This window comes from Tenrec ecaudatus, chromosome 5, assembly GCF_050624435.1.
Source record: "Tenrec ecaudatus isolate mTenEca1 chromosome 5, mTenEca1.hap1, whole genome shotgun sequence".
In the NCBI taxonomy this organism is placed as follows: domain Eukaryota; kingdom Metazoa; phylum Chordata; class Mammalia; order Afrosoricida; family Tenrecidae; genus Tenrec; species Tenrec ecaudatus.
The window spans coordinates 163,139,279-163,157,890 of record NC_134534.1 but is presented as its reverse complement, the minus strand read 5'-3'; the positions used below and the strand labels follow the sequence as shown (position 1 = coordinate 163,157,890).

At 45.7% G+C, this 18,612-nt stretch overlaps 1 protein-coding gene across 1 annotated transcript; it reads left to right on the top strand.

Moving 5' to 3' along the window:
* Positions 1-165: 165 nt before the first annotated feature.
* On the top strand, positions 166-18,323 carry INSIG1 (insulin induced gene 1). The gene is made up of 6 exons (XM_075550184.1): positions 166-325; positions 1,147-1,559; positions 6,475-6,599; positions 8,531-8,697; positions 9,145-9,244; positions 16,350-18,323. Exons 2-6 carry the CDS (start codon positions 1,175-1,177, stop codon positions 16,377-16,379), a joined length of 807 nt encoding a protein of 268 aa, XP_075406299.1. The 5' UTR covers positions 166-325; positions 1,147-1,174; the 3' UTR covers positions 16,380-18,323.
* The last annotated feature ends 289 nt before the right edge of the window (positions 18,324-18,612 follow it).

Genomic DNA, 18,612 nt, shown 5'->3' with positions numbered 1-18,612 from the left:
GTGTCCGCCACGTCATATGGGCCGCCCGCTCCCCATTGGCTGCGGCCGCCTCACCAGACCGACTGTTTACCTGGCGCGTGCGAGGGGGGCGGGTCTCCGAGGCCCCGCCCCCGCTGGGCGGGGCCCGGGCCGGGCGGCGCGGCGTCGTGGGTAGGCTGCGCGCGGGTAACGTGATTCGGGGGCTCCGCGGCCCGCGATATAAACCTTTTACCGCCTGCGGGAGCGGCGAGGCGAACGCCGGGGACCCTGTGCGCGCCGCGGCCGCCGCTCGTCCGCAGCCCCGCCTCCGGCGCCCCTCAGCCCGCTGGCGGGCCCCCTCGGGCAGGTACGGCGGGGGACCGCGGGGGACCCCGGCTTGGCCGCCGTTTCTGCAGCCGCCGGGGAGCTCGGAGGATGCACGGAATTGTCTGGGCCGCGGGGACGGTACCGGACGCCCGGCTGCTCCCGACGGAGGGCAGCGGGCGCCCCGGGCGCCCCCGCGGGGGCGGGAGCGCAGATGCCGGGCCGACACAGCTGGGGGTTCCCGGCCCGCCGAGGGGGCTCTCACCCCATCAGCGTTTTCCATTCGGACGCAGCCGGTCGGACCCCGCGGACTGCTCCTGGGAAAGGCAGATGGAGCGGGCAGGATGCTGGCTGGCTTGCAATGGGTTCACTGCACCCGTTCGCAAGTTTCCCGGCACTTGGAGATCGGCAAACTTTTAGACCGAGCCCGCCAGCAACTTCATGATTTATATAAAGCAGAGGGTGCTTGGTAGGAAGCTAGTTGTCAACGGTTCTTGTTTTCTTTAAAGAGAAACAGTTCTGTTTAGCTCACACGTTGCTTCTGTATGCCTTCTAGCAACATATGCATCACCCAATTGGAATATGTGGGTTGGTTTGAGGGTTTTTTTGTTTTTAAATGTTCGTTTTGTGGCTGAGGAACAGAGATGAGGTAACCTATTTAGGCACAATCAGTTGCGGTAGGCAGGCAGGTAGGTAGTGCCCAGGACGTTAGTGCTGACTTCCCCGTGGGTAAGAGAAACAAATACAGCTTTCAGGATCTGACTTGGGCGGCAAGACTTTTAGTGGCGCTTGTCCGTGACATGCTTTGGCTCTGAAATGAACTATAACGACATCCCGCCTCTTCTTTTTCTTCTTTCCTTCCAGGAAACTCGTCCCAGACTGGTGGGCACTGATGCCCAGATTAGACGACCACTTCTGGAGCTGCTCCAGCCCTGCCAGCGAGAGGCACAAGACCCACTCCAGAGCCAGCTCTGGAGGGCTGGCTGCCAAAGCGGAAGAGATGATCAGCCCCTCCGCTTCCCGCCCCCCATTGCCCGTGGCCCCCGGGGCCCCCAGTGTGAGCGCCCACAGCTGCAGCAGTAGCGGCAGCCACACTAACAGTTGGCATCATCATTTGGTGCAGAGGAGCCTGGTGCTGTTTTCAGTTGGAGTCGTGCTAGCCCTCGTGCTCAACCTGCTGCAGATCCAGAGGAATGTCACTCTTTTCCCGGAAGAAGTGATTGCCACAATCTTCTCTTCTGCCTGGTGGGTGCCTCCCTGTTGTGGCACGGCCGCTGGTAAGTCCACCGTTCCTTGCTTTGTAGAAGTTAAGAGCTCTCGCTTGTTTTCTTCGTTGTGGTTCTTCTGGATCTTTAAGAAATGTAAGAAATAACCGAACCCTCAGGAAACATTTACTCGACGATGGGCTCATCCCCAATTTAAAACCCAGCAGCTTTCATTTTTATGCGGAGGTGGAAAAGCAAGGAGCGGTGCGCATCGCAACCGCCCACTGACCAGCCACAAACAACAGCTCGGAAAGTTCGAGGAAGTCCAGTGATGGAGATGAGGCCGGGAGATAATTGGCTGTTTAGGCAAAGGCTTGTGCCAGACGGTCAGCTCTGGGCACACTCGGACAACCTTGCCGGAAGCCCAGCAGCTGTCATCTAGAACTAACTGCCCTGTGATTGGCTGCCTGCAGAACTGGTGAGCAGCAGTACCACGTTGCTATTGGCTGCCTGGATGAACACGCTACACTGCTGGGTAACCGAAAACAAATCCGTCACGTGTGTTCAGGAGGTGGTTGCCAAGAGAGCAACTTCTCAGCACTTCCTCCTGCGGAGAGCCAAGTGAACTGTGGCCAGAAGCGAAGTTTTAGATTTGCTATCAGTGTAGATTGAGTGCTTCAAGAAGAGGGTAAGCGCCTGGTGAAGTGTTGAGATCTCAGAAGACCTAACCAGTCACACGAAGGGGCGCCATAGCACTGGATAACTCTTACTTGTCCACAGGAGCGCTGTCTTTCTTGAGTGGAATGCCTTGGCTACCACTTAGTTTCTAAACCTGCTGAATTGCTCTTGGCCCAGCAGATTTCTTGATCACTTCCCTACTCACACAGCGTTGGCGTATTTACCACCTGTTTTTTTATAGGGTCAACTAGGAGATGGAAGTTGGAATACAAACGGGAATCCTACCAGCCCTTCTCTCTATGTGTCCCCTAGTCTGGTGGGGGAAAAACATGTATCTAAGTAACAGCAATGGACTGTGACATATTTTCTTGGTAGCCAGCACTTATTGATAGTTTGCTAGATGTCATATGCTTTATTTCTTTTAATCTGTACAATAATATTGTACTATCACTCCATTTGACAAACGCGGACGTGTAATTACCGAGAAGTTACGGAATTGATATCCGAGGGCGCATAACTAGTAAGTGTCTGAACCGCTGTTTTGAAACTTGGGTTCCAGAACCCCCGTTGCTCCCCGTGTAACTGCCTCTCAGCATTACAGGTGTGTGTATTGCAGGGTGGACACAGCACACACTCAGCCACTTAAACAGTCGAAATTAGTCTTATAGCTGAGTACTGTGTATACTAAGGGATTCAGTAATTATAATTTGACTTGAAGAGGTGTCAAAAAGTTTTGGGGGACAAGAATTGAAAGATAATGGAATTGTTTCATGATTTCGAATGTCTTAATCTCTCTCAAGGCTAGGTCTGAATTTGAGAAGTCATTTACACACACACTTGGCACTGTTGTTCCCTCCTTTGAACCCAAAATAATCTCAACTGAAAATTGTTCTTATTTAGCCTTTAGTGTTTGTACTTGAAGCTTCCCAGGAGTGTCTGAAACATAATTTTTATACCTACCCTCACTTTTTTTTTAACTATCAGAGCCAAGAACATAAGGAAAAATTGTTCCATAACAACACCTAGCTAGCTTTTAACCTGAAAAAAGTTAAGTTATAATGATGGGAATTATAGAATTACCTAGGTTCCATTTTTCAAAACTCCAGATTTGGAGCTTGAGTCTATCTAGCATGAAATTGAAAACTAAACCTGGTTCTTGTGTTTGTTGTTTCTCTCTTAAGAACCCCATTGGCTTCCTCTTCCCACCTCGGACAGGTGGGACTGTGCCTTGCTGAGGAGCCTCCATACTTTGGATGCGATTCACTTGGGCAACCAAGGGCCAGTTCCATTCCGTCTGTGTTCTCGCTGGTTACCGTACCCCGTTCTCCCATTCATTCAGATCTTTATTTTTATCATTTCATTTCTCGTGGGTGCTTTACCTTCTCCCAAATAATTCTCTTTTGTATTCCATCGTTCGTGAAAATTCAGCAACTTCTTAATTATTCCAGACCACAAAGGTCTCTTCTTTTGCTGTCTTCCAGTTCCATAAATCTCAAATTTTTACACATGAGGAGACAGCCATAGAAAGCCACAGCCGCCCACTGGAGGGCAAAGTGGGCTTCAGTGCCAAGTCTTCTGTCTTTGGTCCAGTGCTCTGGCCACAGTTGAGGGCTTAGGACATTGGAGCCAGGAGAGCATGATAGGCGTATGTGGTGGGCTGTCTCCAGCATTTCTAGGATATACCCCTATCTTGGTACACAAGTGGGTGGCTTTGACAAACAGATTTCTTCGCAGTTTAGGAGTCTAGATGTCCAAATTCAAGGCACCTCCTCCAGGAGCAGACTCTTGGTCCACTTGAGGGAAACAGCCTTATCTTCTTAAGCTTCTAGCTGCAGTCTGGCAGGCTGCACTTGTAGATTGTTCTGCCTCCATTGTCTTCATAAAGCGTTGGGTATCTTGGGTCTCTCTCCCCCTACCTGCCCCCCTCCCCTAGGCTGCTTTATTCTGTGCCTCATCTGCTCTTGTAGATCTCAAAGGTGTTTGGCTTAAGACATATCATACACTGATGGGGCCTATTTAGCCTGACAAAGAAAAACCTTGATTAAAAATGGAATTATCGCCAACATGTATAAGGTGGTAAGATTTTTTTAACACACATTGGGGGTTAAAATTCCATCCGTGCAGTCTATAGACCCAGGATTAGCTACAGAATTGTCTACACAGCTGGTGCCCGAGGTCCCCTAGAGGAAATGCATGCTTTCTGTTCCTCGAGAAGGAGTCCAGTCCCACCCTGTGGGCATGTGAAAGGAGGTCCCTTCCCACCCAGGCCATCAGCTTCCCGCCCGCACAGATGTGGGCGGGATCTGTTCAGTATAAGCACTGGGTGCTGAGAGGAATGTAAGAACTTGCCATATGACTTGTGTCTCAAGGGTATTCATGGAAGTGTGGGGTACCACGGGTCCAAGGGTTGGTTGTGTAATTGAGGGGTAAAATTAAAGAGACATCAGACAAGATAAAACATGCACGTGCTCACCTCCCAGACGGCCATGATCTCAGCAGCCATATCTGCGCAGAGACAATATATTTCCAATCAAAGCTTATATACACTCAGGTGATGTGCAAGCTCCCCCAATTACAGGTAACCACATGCGTAACAAGAAGGGTTGTACTATAGGCATACATGCAACAGGAAGGGGGCGAGCTAGGGGTATGCAAGCAATAGGAAGGGGAGCTACTAGGCATGCATGTGGCAGGACGGCAGACACGTAACAAGATGGGCAGACTCTAGAGCAGTGGTTCTCAACCTTCCTAATGCCGAGACTCTTTATATAGTGCCTTGTGGTGGTGACCCCCAACCATCAAATTTATTTTCCTGGCTATTTCATAACTAATTTTGCCACTGTTATGAATCGGCATATAAATATCTGATCTGTAGGATGTATTTTCATTGTTACAAATTGAACATAATTGAAGCATTGTGATTAATCACAGAAACTATGTAATTATATATTGTGAAATATTTATTTCTAATGACAAAAAATGAAATTTTGTCTTGAAGCATGGTATAGCATGGGTAAGTCTTCACTCCGGGTACTCGTATGTGGGCGTATCTGCATGTGGATGGACCTGCCTGGAGACGGTAGAGGAACTGTGTCTCACTTCCTAAGACCATTGGAAATAAGTGTTTTCCAGTGGTCTTAGGTAACCCCTGTGAAAAGGTCCTTTGACACCCCCTCCCCGCCCAAAAGGGGCCCAGATCCACAGGATGAGAACCACTGCTATAGAGTCAAGAGGGCAGCCTAACCTTGGCCTTCCCTGAGGTGGCTTGACCTTAGTCTTAGGGCTCTCCTTCAGGGGAACAATCCAATTATCCTTATCAGAAGGGAGTGGACCCTACTGGGGGGGGGGGGACAGACTGCGGGGTCTGATTGCTCTAGATGGCGGATAACCCTCAGGGAGATAACCTTTAAGCAGTTGACCTCCAAGTGTATAGCCCTTGACCATGGTTAGCAAGCAGCACCTTGGGTTTGGCATAGAATATGGGGGGACAACCTCGGGAGTGACCTTTCTGTAGTTTACAGTGGAAGCTTGCCTTGTCATTTCAAAATGGAAATACCAATAAAAATAGGAAGGTGGTTAGATGGGCATCTGAGGGTTTTGTTCCTTAGGCCTATCTGGATCATGACCTCTGCTTGAGTCATCTCTGTGTACTAGGACAGGTATAACTAGCCAAGCATTAGTGCTATTTATTAAACTTCTGAAAATGTGTTACTCAGAGAACAATATCAAAGGTGTCTTAGTTTCTACATGATGAATTTCCAGTCAAAGGAGTTGAGTCCTTTACTAGGTACTAGTTGCCCTGGAGAGGAGCCCTGGTGGTGGACTATTTCCACAGTAGGCTGTGGTGTGCATGCCGACTGTTCGAAACCACCAGCAGCTCCTCGGGAGAAAGACTGGGCTCTCTACTCCTGGAAAGAGTTACCGTCTTGGAAGCCCCCAGAGGGTCACTGAGTCAGCATGAACTCGATGACAGTGCGTGAAGTGCCCTGGAGGCGGTCCAGCTCATGACAAACCCATGACTGCTGGTCCGTTTGAGTCCACCATGGTGAATATGGTGCCAGTTTATCTCATGTCCATTCTTTGAGGGTTGCCCTGTGTCTTTGTTGGCCCTCCACTTTCAGGAGCATGTGCCTTTTTCTAGTGCTTGGTCTTCCTTGGCGATGAGTCCAAAGTCAGTGAATCAGAGTTCTGCTAGTCTCGCTCCTAAGGAGCAGAGGATTATATTTCGTGTCATACATTAATAACAACCATGTAGAAGTCATTTCATTTTAACCTGGTGTGTTTTAATACTGTTTTCTTTTTTTAACAGCTGTTGTAGGCTTACTGTACCCCTGCATTGACAGTCATCTTGGAGAACCCCACAAGTTTAAGAGAGAGTGGGCCAGTGTGATGCGCTGTATTGCCGTTTTTGTCGGCATCAACCATGCAAGTGCTGTATCCTTCAATTGGTGTATTACATACAGAAGATTTTTGTTAGATTATATATCGCTTAGTTTGCGCCTAAAATTTTTTCCGTGGGGTTCCTAGCATCTTTCCAGTTCATTTCGGGAAATGGTTAATAATAGCAGAAAGAGAAAGAACATATTTGCTCTCTCCTTTCTCAGGCAAGATGCTTTGGTTTTTAGCGGTTTGTCTTGTAAATTGACTTGGAGCCTCTCAAGGTGAGCGCTAGGTGGTTCCTATGGAGCTGAGAAGAGCATCACTGTGTTTGTAGTGGCGCCCCTGCAGAAGACAGTGTGGAGAAGAAGCTTGTCTGCTTTGCTGCCCACTTTCTGGCCCAGACAACAGTCCAAGGGCCCATCAAAAATAGTGATCCTCTAGAGTCGGGTTCCTAAATAAAAGGCTCCCTCGCTTCCGGTGTCCATGAATTCTATTATGGACACCAGAAGTTAGCGAGCCCTTAATGGATATTTTGTGTCTCTGTACAGAAATGCTTCCCCACCCCCACCCCACCCCCCAGGAAGGTGGTCTGTGATTTCCCAAGTCTCGAGATGAAGGGTTTCCGTAGAGCAAATGGGTTGTGTTTTTAAATCTTGGAGAACTATGTTGTTAGAGGTATAAGCCCTTCAGTCTGCTTTACTCCCGCTTTAATAAGAAGGTCCAAAGGGCTAGAAGAGATGCCTTGTTTTCTGCTGTTGTCAACTCATTTCCGGCTCCAGGTGACTGTATGGGCAACAGAATGAACCGTTACCCCATCTCATGTCGTCTTCACCGTCACCAGTATGTGCCAGTCCACTGTTAGCTGCTATTGTGCCAGTCCCTCGTTGGTCCCCTCATTTGATGTCCCTCTATGCCTAATGCGAAGCCCCTCTGTGCAGCTGATCCTGCCTGTTGATATGTCGAAAGTAAGCAAGCTGGGCAGTGTTCGGCTGCAGTCCACGAAGTGTGCTTTGACGGGTTTTTGAAAGTGCGTTGCCAGGCCTGCCTTTTTTAGGGTTCTTAGTCTGGGAGCCCTGCTGCTCTTTGAACTACCGGCAGCATAGCGTTCAGCGTCACAACAACGCGTCAGCCACCGTAGGGTAGCAGACCAGCAGGGGAGTGGAAGATAAGCCATGGTAACCCTGGCTGCGTTGTCACCTGAGGACAAATAGAGTAATGAAAGCCTGGCTGTCGTAATGGACGTGCATCCATCTGACTAGTGGCCTGCTGCAGCCGCGAAGACAGCATTGCTCACTTCAAATTATGAGTCAAATGAGAATGGGATTACAGGTGCCTTAGTAACAAAATGACTTGGGTTTGAAATACAGTAGAGCTTCTTACCGAGCTTTTAGAAATGATCCTTTTAAAAGTTCATTGCTCAGTGATCCCAGAAGAGCCCCAGTGTTGCATACAAATCACGAGGGTAACTTTAGAGCCGCATCCTTCTCTTTGTTTATGAATAGAAACATTTTTCGTCAGAACAAGTTTACACATTGACGCTTCTGGTTTAACTAGAACACAGCTGCCCAAATCCAAATAGGTAACAGTTACTGGTAAATCAAACATTGCAGTAGTGTTCCATCAAAACATGAGGTCCTCGTTCCATTTTAAGACCGTTTGAAAGCAAAAATCCAATTCTTGACATTGAAGATTCAAACGTTTTATCTATAGCTGAGAACAATTAGCTATGGGGTTCCAATATACAATGTTTACCACCCACTTCTAGTGGGGCAATTTGTAAACTGCAGATGTAACATTCTCACTATTAACCCCTAAGACCTTTTTCTAGCTCACTATTTCTTGTTTTTTTCTTTTGTTTTGTCATTAGGCAGTTTTTATGAGTAGTGAATTATATGGTACTTGCCAATAAACACTCATGTGGTCTTTTTTTATTTTTTATTCTTACTAAACCTCATAAAACTTTTCCTTAACCTTTGGTTCTCCAGAAATTGGACTTTGCCAATAATGTTCAGCTGTCCTTGACATTAGCAGCCCTGTCGTTGGGCCTCTGGTGGACATTTGACCGCTCAAGAAGTGGTCTCGGGCTAGGAATTACCATAGCTTTTCTAGCTACGCTGATCACCCAGTTTCTCGTGTATAATGGGGTTTATCAGTAAGTATGGATTTTCAGATATCTCCCTCATAGCATTGTTAATTTTACTAGAAATAAATTCCATTAAGTTTAGGATATGCTTTCACATTTTGTCCACCTTTTATAAAATACATCATATACATGTATTCCCACTGCCAGCAAGTCAGTTCCAACTCTTATTCACTTAGGTAAATTCTCAGCATGCTGGGTGAGAATAATATGCTAGTTATTCTTGATAGAGGTGTTACAAATGTACTGCCCATAATTGATGTAGAAAAGTAACACAGCGTAGTAGTAAAACATTCAGATGTTAACATTTTATAATGTTTTATTACTAAATTATATTCTACACTCTCCCCATTAAAGAAAATCTGTAACCCCCCAAATATCCCAAACATAATGAAATGATCTGTTAAGGGACAAGAAATAATATATTTTAATATGTATATATTGTTATTTTTGTTCTAGGTACACATCCCCAGATTTTCTCTATATTCGTTCTTGGCTCCCATGTATATTTTTCTCAGGTGGTGTAACAGTAGGAAACATAGGACGACAGCTAGCTATGGTAAGTAAGATTGTATTGCCTCTTAAAGCCCTGGGGCTTTGCTCTACCTAGAAACCAGGGCATTGCCATGGCGTCTATTCCAAATCACAGCAGCTCTGTGGGACAGTGGAACTGCCCCACATGGTTCCAAAGGCTGTAATCTTTATAAAAGCAGAGTGCCACGTTTCATCCAAAAGGTGACTGGTAGGTTCAAATTGCTGGGCTTTCAATTAGCAGCCACTAGGCTAACAGGAGCCCTGGTGGCGTGGTGGTTATGCATTGGACTGAGATCCCCAAAGCCAGCAGTTCAAAGCCACCAGCCAAGACTGGGCTTTCTACTCCTCTAAACAGTTACAGTCTCAGAAACCCACAGGGGGCCACTGTGAATCAGCAGTGAGTTTTGTTTTAAAGAGTTACAGACTGAAGGGTCCTGTAGGGTCTCTGTGAGTCAGCATTGACTCGATGGCAGTGAGAGGGCTCTTTAACTGGACAGGAGTCCTGAAGGCCTAGTTGTTAGGTATTAGGTTGCCACCTGCAAGGTCAAAAGTTCAAAATCACCAGTCTCTGGGGAAAAGAGGAGGCTTTCTACTCCCGTGAAGAGTTACAATCTCGGAAAGTCACAGGGGCAGTTCTACCCTGCCCTATAGAGTTGCTCTGAGTCAGCATCAACTCTGGCAGTGAAGTTCTGAGGGCTCCTTTGCTTTATACACAACATCTTGATAGATGTGCATAGCAGCAACACTTTTTGAGAAAAGCCTACATGGAAAAAATTGGTAATGATACCAGGTAATTCTTTACTCAATTTTAAAGATGCAGAAAGTTGTAAACTTAGTGGAGCCAGAAAGGAACGAGAATTCCAGGGCAACCCCTTTATTTGACAGATTCACTAAATGATTTTTCTGAATTCACACAACTACCCGAAGAACAACAGAAGTACTGAAATGGCTCAGGTGAATGACTTAAGATGAGTCACGCCCCACCCACACTCCTCCTTCAGTATCAGAAGCCAGTCTGGATTGACACTTTGGTCCCTGAGATTCTGTGAAACAATGTTTATTTAACCCAAAGTGGGTTTGTGTAATGAATCTATTGGGCTAGCTGTCAGCCCGAGGCTGCAGACACCTGTCTCTGCTCAGGGCTTATTAGAGGCGGACTGGGCACAGACCTGGGTGGAGAAAGTACAAGCATTTCAGCACACAGTGGCCCTGGACACACAGACACAAGGAGACAAGCCATTAGGGGCATGGACATCTGTGGCCTCTATCACCGGTGAGGTGGACAGATAGATGTCCTCCCACATCTGAGCACTTTCATTTGTTCTTACTGAAGATGGGAATAGTGGTAGATTTTATGATTCCAACTCACAGTGACCCCATATGACCGAATGGAACTCCTTCAGGATGGTGTTCTGCCTGTCGGGTTTCCGGGAGCGGAGGGTCCCACGGAGCACTTTAGGGGTTCCAAGCTGCAGCCTTTCGCTTTGCAGTGGAGCTCGTGACTGTGCACCGCCCGGCTCCTTTAAAACAAGGAGAGCCCGCCCGATACTGGGGATTCCCCTCACCTATGCTTATTTCTCTCTTACTCTTTCCAATGGATGGAGATCTGATCTTGACACTGGTGGAGAGAATCCAAATAAAACACCAAATAAAACATCTCACATCTCTCGGCCCCACCTGGAGCTTAACTCATCGACCATATTTTCTATCTAGGAAAATGTAAATCTTCACCCATGGAGCTCCAACTAAAGGGAAAAGTAGCAGACTTATCAAAGATTTGAAGCGTGAGGCAATTTAACGAGGTGCTCCCTAACCAGGTGGATAACCCCAACCAGTTAGTTCCCAATTCTGCCGCACACAGCAACCCCCTCGCGCTGATCCCTGAAGTGCATTGGTAATATCGGGGCCTACTAGTGGCTGCTGTAAAGGAATGTGGAAGATGTCCAGCTTTTCCAACTCTTACTAACGAGACCAAGAGGAAATGTGAGTAAGGTAAAGCCATTATCAGTTGCACTTACCATCAGTAAGAAATCGGGAAGGTGGCTTCTAGTGGAATTGTTCCACTGGATTTGCTAAGGCACAGTGTAATAGTTATAAAGGATCGTTCATTTGGATCTAGCCCAGAACAGTGGGCGTTCTACCCGCGTTCATAGGAAGGACTGAACTAGAAGAGTAAGACATGTAAAGGCATTAAAAGTTATGATTTCTGGAAAGCAGATTTGCATAAAGTTTTTGTTGTTTTCTGCATTTCAGAACTTTTTTTGGTTGTAAATAATTTGATATGTTTTTTGTTTTGTTTTGATAAATCATTTTATTACGGGTTCTTGCAGCTCTTATATTTCAGAACATTTTTATAGTGAGAACGTTGTTTTGATTCAGAAACATAAGATGTATATTGGAAACTGTAGTGATCGTGTCTGTCTAGAGTATTTAGAAGGTAGAGAGGATGACTTGTGGATGAGTTGTACTTGCTTGTGGGTGGGTTCACTTGGAGGTCATAGCAGGACTCTCATCTTTCTCCTGGTGCCTTCAACACCACCCCAAAGCCCTTGGGCTCTGCATCTAGCCTCCCATGTCAGTAAACGATGCTGTCATTTTCTTGGGAGCAAAACTTTGGAGTTCCATTGTGGACAGCGCTGAGATGGGGGTGAACCATTGAGTTCTCCCAATCCCAGTCCTCCCTTCCCCAGAGCACTCTTACCATCAAGTCAATCCCAAGGCATGGTGCCCCCACAGGACAGAGTAGAACCGCTCCATGGGGTGTTCCAAGGCTGGTATATATAAATTTTTAAATTATTTTATTGGGGGCTCATACAACTTATCACAATCCATACATACATCAGTTGTGTAAAGCACATTTGTACATTTGTTGCCCTCATCAATCTCAAAACATTTGCTCTCCACCTAAGCCCCTGGCATCAGCTCATTTTCCCCCTCCCTGCTTCCATCTCCTTTATGAACCCTTGATAATTTCTAAGTTATCATTTTGTCATATCTTACACTGTCGGACATCTCCCTTTACCCACTTTTCTGTTGTCTATCCCCCCAGGAGGAGGTTATATGTAGATCCTTGTAATCAGTTCCCCCTTTCCACACCACCCTCCTTCTACCCTCCCTGTATCGCCACTCGCACCACTGGTCCTGCAGGGATCATCCGCCCTGGGCTTCCTGTGTTTCCAGTTCCTATCTGTACCAGTGTACATCCCCTGGTCTAGCTGAATTTGTAAGGTAGAATTGGGATCATTATAGGGAGGGGGTAGCATTTAGGTACTAGAGGAAAGTTGTATGTTTCATCATTGCTACAGTGCACCTTGCCTGGCTCATCTCCTCCCTGAAACCCTTCTGTAAGGGGATGTCCAGTTGCCTACAGATGGGTCTTGGGTCCCCAATCTGCACTCCCTCTCATTCACAGTGATTTGATTTTTTTGTTCTTTGATGTCTGATACCTGATCCCTTTGACACCTCATGATCACACAGGCTGGTGTGCTTCTTCCATGTGGGCTTCATTGCTTCTGAGCTAGATGGCCACTTGTTTACCTTCAAGCCTTTAAGACCCCAGACCAGGGGTCCTCAAATTTTTTAAACAGGGGCCAGTTCACTGTCTCTCAGACCCATTGGAGGACCGGACTATAGTTTAAAAAAAAACAACTATGAACAAATTCCTGTGCACACTGCACATATCTTATTTTGAAGTAAAAACAAATGGGGCAAAAACACCCAGAGGGCCAGATAAATTTCTTCAGTGGGCCACATGCGGCCCATGGGCCATAGTTTAAGGACACCTGCACCAGACGTTGTATCTTTTTATAGCTGGGCACCATCACCTTTCTTCACCACATTTGCTTATGCACCCATTTGTCTTCAGCAATCGGGTCGGGAAGGTGAGCATCATGGAATGCCAGTTTAATAGAACATAGTGTTCTTGCATTGAGGTTAGTACTTGAGTGGAGGCCCAATGTCCGTCTGCTACCTTAACACTAAACCTATAAATATATCCAAGGCTGGGATATTTATAGAAGTAGTACACACATCTTTCTCCTGAGTTGCTGCTGACTGTGTCAGTCTGGGTAGACTAGAGAAATCCATGGACACACATATGTATAAGAAGTATACAAGAGAAACTGAACATTGAGAAAACATCCCAGGCCAGTCCAGATCAAGTCAATAAGTCTGATATTAGCCCATATGTCCGATAACAATTGATAAAGTCCTGAAACACATGCAATGAAGCCAAATGCAAGACAAGCACAAGCCAGTGAGTAGAAAGTCTCTGGGTCCAGTGGCGTTCTAAGCATCTCAGTGCTGGCAGGGGTCTCTCTGTGGCTTCTCCAGCTTCAGAGGTCTGGTTGCGTCCATGTGGCTTGTCTTCTGCAATGTCTCTCAGGGAGTGGCAGAGAGAGAAGTGTCTTCCACCTCCAAGGAGGAAGTCCCAGATTTCCCAGGAGGCCATGCCCACAGAAGTCTCATTGGCTGTCTCCAGATTGACATTCTGGTTAGCAGAGAACCACTGTGCCACCAGCCCTCTGTTTTCCATCCCTCATTTATTTATGTAAATGAATCTTCTGAAAGCAGTAGGAGTCATAGGAAATCAGTCATTTGTGGGGAAAGTCCCCAGTTCTTTAATAGGAATTAAATATTTAATCACATTTCAATTCAGTTGACTCTTGGACTCTGATACCCTCTCTCCCCTAAGCAACTGCTGTTCTCACATTCACCGAGGTTTGTGTTTGATGTTGAGGGGGCTCTTGCCCTGTACACCCAGCTTTCCTTTGGTTCCCACTCTGTCAGGCCACATGCCTTTTCTGTTCTTAATTATTTGGGTTCCTCTTTCTCCGAAATGTCATAACTTTCCAGGATAACCACTCCCAAAAGCTCCAAAAAGCTTTGCTTACAGTCACTAGTTTTAGGAGCTTATGACCGGCCCTGTTTCCTCTCCCGGCCATTGTCCTGTATGTTATGCACGTGTCATCAGTCTGTGTCTTTAAAGGGGAGCCATCGTTTGCTTTTTAAAAATACACAAAGTGTCGTGCTGGTTGTCATTTGAAATCTCTCTCCCAGGCAAAAGGAGGCTTCAAGCTACCAGCAGCTGCACACTGGCCCACTTCCTGTTACCAGCATTCCACAGCAATACTTGGCCGCACACACATAAAAAGTGCTTGAGCATACAATTTAATTTCCTTTTCCTAATTTCCATTGACCCAATTAACCGCTAATGGTCAGAATCACAGCCCCGGTCTTGTATTTTACTGAGTATTTATGAAAAACACGTGGCATCGTGCTAAGCCTTTCTCATTGCTGCCTGGTTTAGTCTTCGTCACGAGCCCCATGAAGGGGGACGGTAAGTCCGTTTGAAAGACGAGGCCGTCTAAGGAAGGTTTGACAGCATGCCCACGTGGCAGAAAAGGCCTTTGAACCAGGCTTGTACTGTGCGCCTCGCCGCTCAGCTCACCGTGCAGCTCATGTCTTTCCGTTCCACCTCTACTGGTTTGGTAACTTGCTGCCCTGGATTTGCTGCAGGATCCAGCTAATCGTCTTCTTTCATCTCTGTTTTCATTTACAGTCTCACACTGATGCCGACCCGACTTTTTTTTTTCTTTCTTTTTCACCCTGTGTCAGGGACTCGAAAGTCTATTTTCTACTTGTTTATCACTCAGCCTGTTGTGAGCGGGGCGTCAAACGTGGTGACTGTTGTTGACGAGAGTTTGCTTTCTCTGAGGTCTCACCTACCAGTTCGTAATGCTTTCCTTTGGCCAGTTGTTGAACATGTGTGGTCTCCAGAGTAACTTCGTGAACCTGCCTTCCCAGGACAGTGATGAGCATTCCCAAGCTCCTGGGTGCTTTTGCAGAGAGCCCTGAGGTTTAGAGGAGCATGTCTGTTTAGAGGAGATTTCTAGTATTTTCATTGTTAGCTTTTTAAAATGTTATTTTATTGGGGGCCCCTACAGCTCTATCACAATCCACACATCTATCCATTGTGTCAGGCACATATGTACATATGCTGCCATCTTTTTCAAAACATTTTCTTTCTACTTGAGCCCTTGGTATCAGCTCCTCTTTTTTTGTCCCCTGCCCCCATGAGCCCTTGATAATTTTTTTTTTCACGTCTTACACCAACCACTGTCTCCCTTCACCCACCTTTCTGTTTTCTATCTCCCTGGGAGGGGGCCATACATCGATCATTGTGATCGGTTCCCCCTCTCCCTTCCTATACTCTCCTAGTTTCCCTTCTCCCCTTAATTAGCTCCTTTTTCTTAAAGCATGATTGCCTAAAATGGGGGGAGGGGGCCAAGTGAAATGGAAAGATTTGATTCAGAGGAAAAATGCTTGTCATTAAAGTTCCTCTTCTGCCCTTTAGTATTTCTGTGTCTTCTCACTGCCAGCAAGTCTATCCCAAGGCATAGCAACCCTGTAGGCAGGATAGAATTGTCTCTATGGGTTTCCAAAACTGTAACTCTTTACCAGGAGTAGAAAGCCTCGTCTTTCTCCCTCGGAGCAGTTGGTGGTTTCGAACTGCTGACCTTGTGGTATAACCACTATGCTACCAGGGCTCACTTTCCTGTGACCTTATTTTCTTAAAGTCATTTTAATCTTTTAATTTGTTTCTTTAGCCATGAAACATTCATTCTGTATTGAAAGTTTTTCACGGCATCTGTTATTAATGGTACTACTGACTCTGGTGGCATCATGGGCTAACCTAGCGTAATGAGCTAGGGGATGGCTAAGGTCAGTGGTTCAAACCCACCACCAGTTGCACCACAGGAGAGAGGTGGGTGCTGGTAGACTAGATTATAATAAAAACTCACTGCCATCAAGTCAGTGCTGACTCATAGTGACCCCTGGGGGTTTCCGAACCTGAAACTCTTTACAAGAGTGGAAAGCCCAGTCTTTCTCCCAAGGAAGAGCTAGTGGCTTTGAATTGCCGACCTGCCAATCACAGCCCAATGCTCAACTACTACCCCACCAAGGCTCCAAACAGACACATTAAAGATTCAATAATGAGGCTGAGATAGGTGCTCCCTCTCCTCATACACCTGCCGGACGAGAGAACCGCCAGGTGCACCACTCGTGCCGGGCGTCATGTTCTGCTTTGACTAAACGCTCACGGAGCTCTCTTTCCTTGTCCTATGTAGGGTGTTCCCGAAAAGCCACATAGTGATTGAGTCTTCAAGCCCTCTGATTCTGAAGACTGAACAGAGTTTGGGAAGAAAATCCGTGATACTGGATTGTGCAAAGATGATCTTTTCCCTACATCCTCCATTTCGATTGGGCTGACTGGACAGTTGACTCCTGGAAAAGTATTTGCGGCTCTTGAGTAGTGACGTGGAAGCGATGGCTGCTTGTCTTGAGATCTGACCTGGATTCCCTGCACTCCACCCTGCCCCTGCTCTGCAGAAACGCGCTCCAGGCTCTGGCTAGGAGTTCTGGCCAGGGGCAGTTCCCCAAGTATTAGAGTTCACTTATGTTATTAAAACAAATTGCCATATTTCAAAGCTTTGAACTAAAACTTAATGACCACCTATTGGTTTTGTATCAGTGCCCAAAGGAGACAGGCTGATGGTGCTTAACAAAGATAAGTAGGGTATAATATTTATCCAAAAGTTTTTAAAAATAGGGTTGTATTTAAAAAACAAAACAATACAGTGAGTGTGGGGTGATTGTGCTCCGACTGGCGTCGCCATGCCGTGGGGTGTGCGGAGCCCCTCCCTCCAAGTGCTGTGAGGGAATGCCCGTTCTCCTGCTCCCTCGCACGCTGGAGTTCCTATGAACACCGAGGGATGCAGTCCTCTTCACGGGATCGTGTGTGGACAATCCTACTGAAAGCAAAAGGCAATAAAACATCACGGTTCAACATTGATGTGTTGAAAGTTCCACCTCAGTTTATGAAATTGTACCTAAAATCTGTCATTGCCTAAAAGTGAGTGAATACATCTCTGCTGTGTACTTCAATCTTCACCAAAATGATTTGTTTCTTTGATACTCCAGGACAGAGATTTTTTTTCTTCTCCACAGCCCTATAGAATTTGCAATCTGTGATTGCCTTGTAAAAATAAGAGTGCATATGTCACTATATTAAACATTTGGTGTTTCTAAATAGTCAATTATATTGGTGAGCACAATGTATTCGTTTAATGGCATAGACCATTCAGACCTAATTTGCAAGTATTGGGTCTTAAACTTCAAGTGCAATGTATATAAAAACCAATCTGAGCCTTCTATTCTCTTAAATATTTATATTTTTGTTTTGTTTTCAATGTGTGAGCCGTTCAAGAGGGGTTCTGCATTCATTTCAGTGCTGCATGAAGGCAAAAGTCAGCAATACTTTCTCTCAACTATAAAGTTACATTACTGTTGAACCTTCCACTGAACCCCTGCCCTTTTAAAATACTCCAGTTTTGTGGTTTTAGCAAACTTTGAGTTTTCACTTAGAAAATTACCTTTTTTATTATGCAACTTAAATATTTTTAGTTTGTTTTCAATTCTGTTAAAGTGACTTGATTAAAAGATGTCCCTTTTAAATAGAGGTCACCGGTCAGCAGAATGGACATTGAGAACAACTTGCCTGTGAGTGTTGATGTAAGTGCATTTGATTTTCTCCGTGTGATGGTCCTTGTTGGGTTGTTTGGCTCGTCCTTGGAGAAAGCTGCCTTGGAGGCAGCTTTAGGTTATGGCCAATTTGTCATTTGGATTGTTCTGAACTTTGGGCTTATTCCTTATAAATTTTCTAAATTGAAAATGATTAGTTGTATTGAAAACTTCTCAATGAACACGTCAGCATTTTATGAAAAGCCAGATGTTATTAGATGAAGGACACTTGATGGCGCACAAACAAGTAGTTTCTTTCTCTTCAGCTGGAAATCTATATGTTAGAAATAATGTGGCTTAAAAATGTGAATCTAAAGAATTTCTTTGCCAATAATTTATAGCAAGTATATGAACCAAAGTGATTTGAGTTTGTAAAAAAAAAAAAAAAAGATCGTATGAACAAACTTTGCACTATACCAGTTGAACATCTAGTGAGATTCACATTCATACTAAGTTTTCAATATTGTGTTCTTTTTGCATTCATTTCATTTTTTTTACTTTTATTAAAGGTTCAAAACCAACTGTTGTATTTTTGGAGGGGACTTTCTTTACCTAGAATAAGATTATGGTCTGTATATTATGTTAGCATTTAGAATGAAACCGTATTTTACACCTTTTCCGATGTTACTGAATTTCAACCTAACCTCTTGGCACAGATAATATAATCGAGTTCCTTTTTGTCCTATGAAACTTAAGTGCCATAAAAGCTAACACGTTCCCTCCCCCCCACCTTTTCCCGACTCCCCTGGTGAAAGGAAAGCACCTTGAAGACGAGGTTCTGTGGCCCTGCGAGCCAGCACAGTGCGTCCA

Coding starts and splice junctions, on each gene's coding strand:
- INSIG1 (XM_075550184.1), top strand. CDS start 1,175: ATGCCCAGATTAGACGACCACTTCTGGAGCTGCTCCAGCCCTGCCAGC. Junction 6,600..8,530: donor GCATCAACCATGCAAGTGCT/GTATCCTTCAAT, acceptor TTGGTTCTCCAG/AAATTGGACTTTGCCAATAA. Junction 9,245..16,349: donor TAGGACGACAGCTAGCTATG/GTAAGTAAGATT, acceptor TGTCCTATGTAG/GGTGTTCCCGAAAAGCCACA.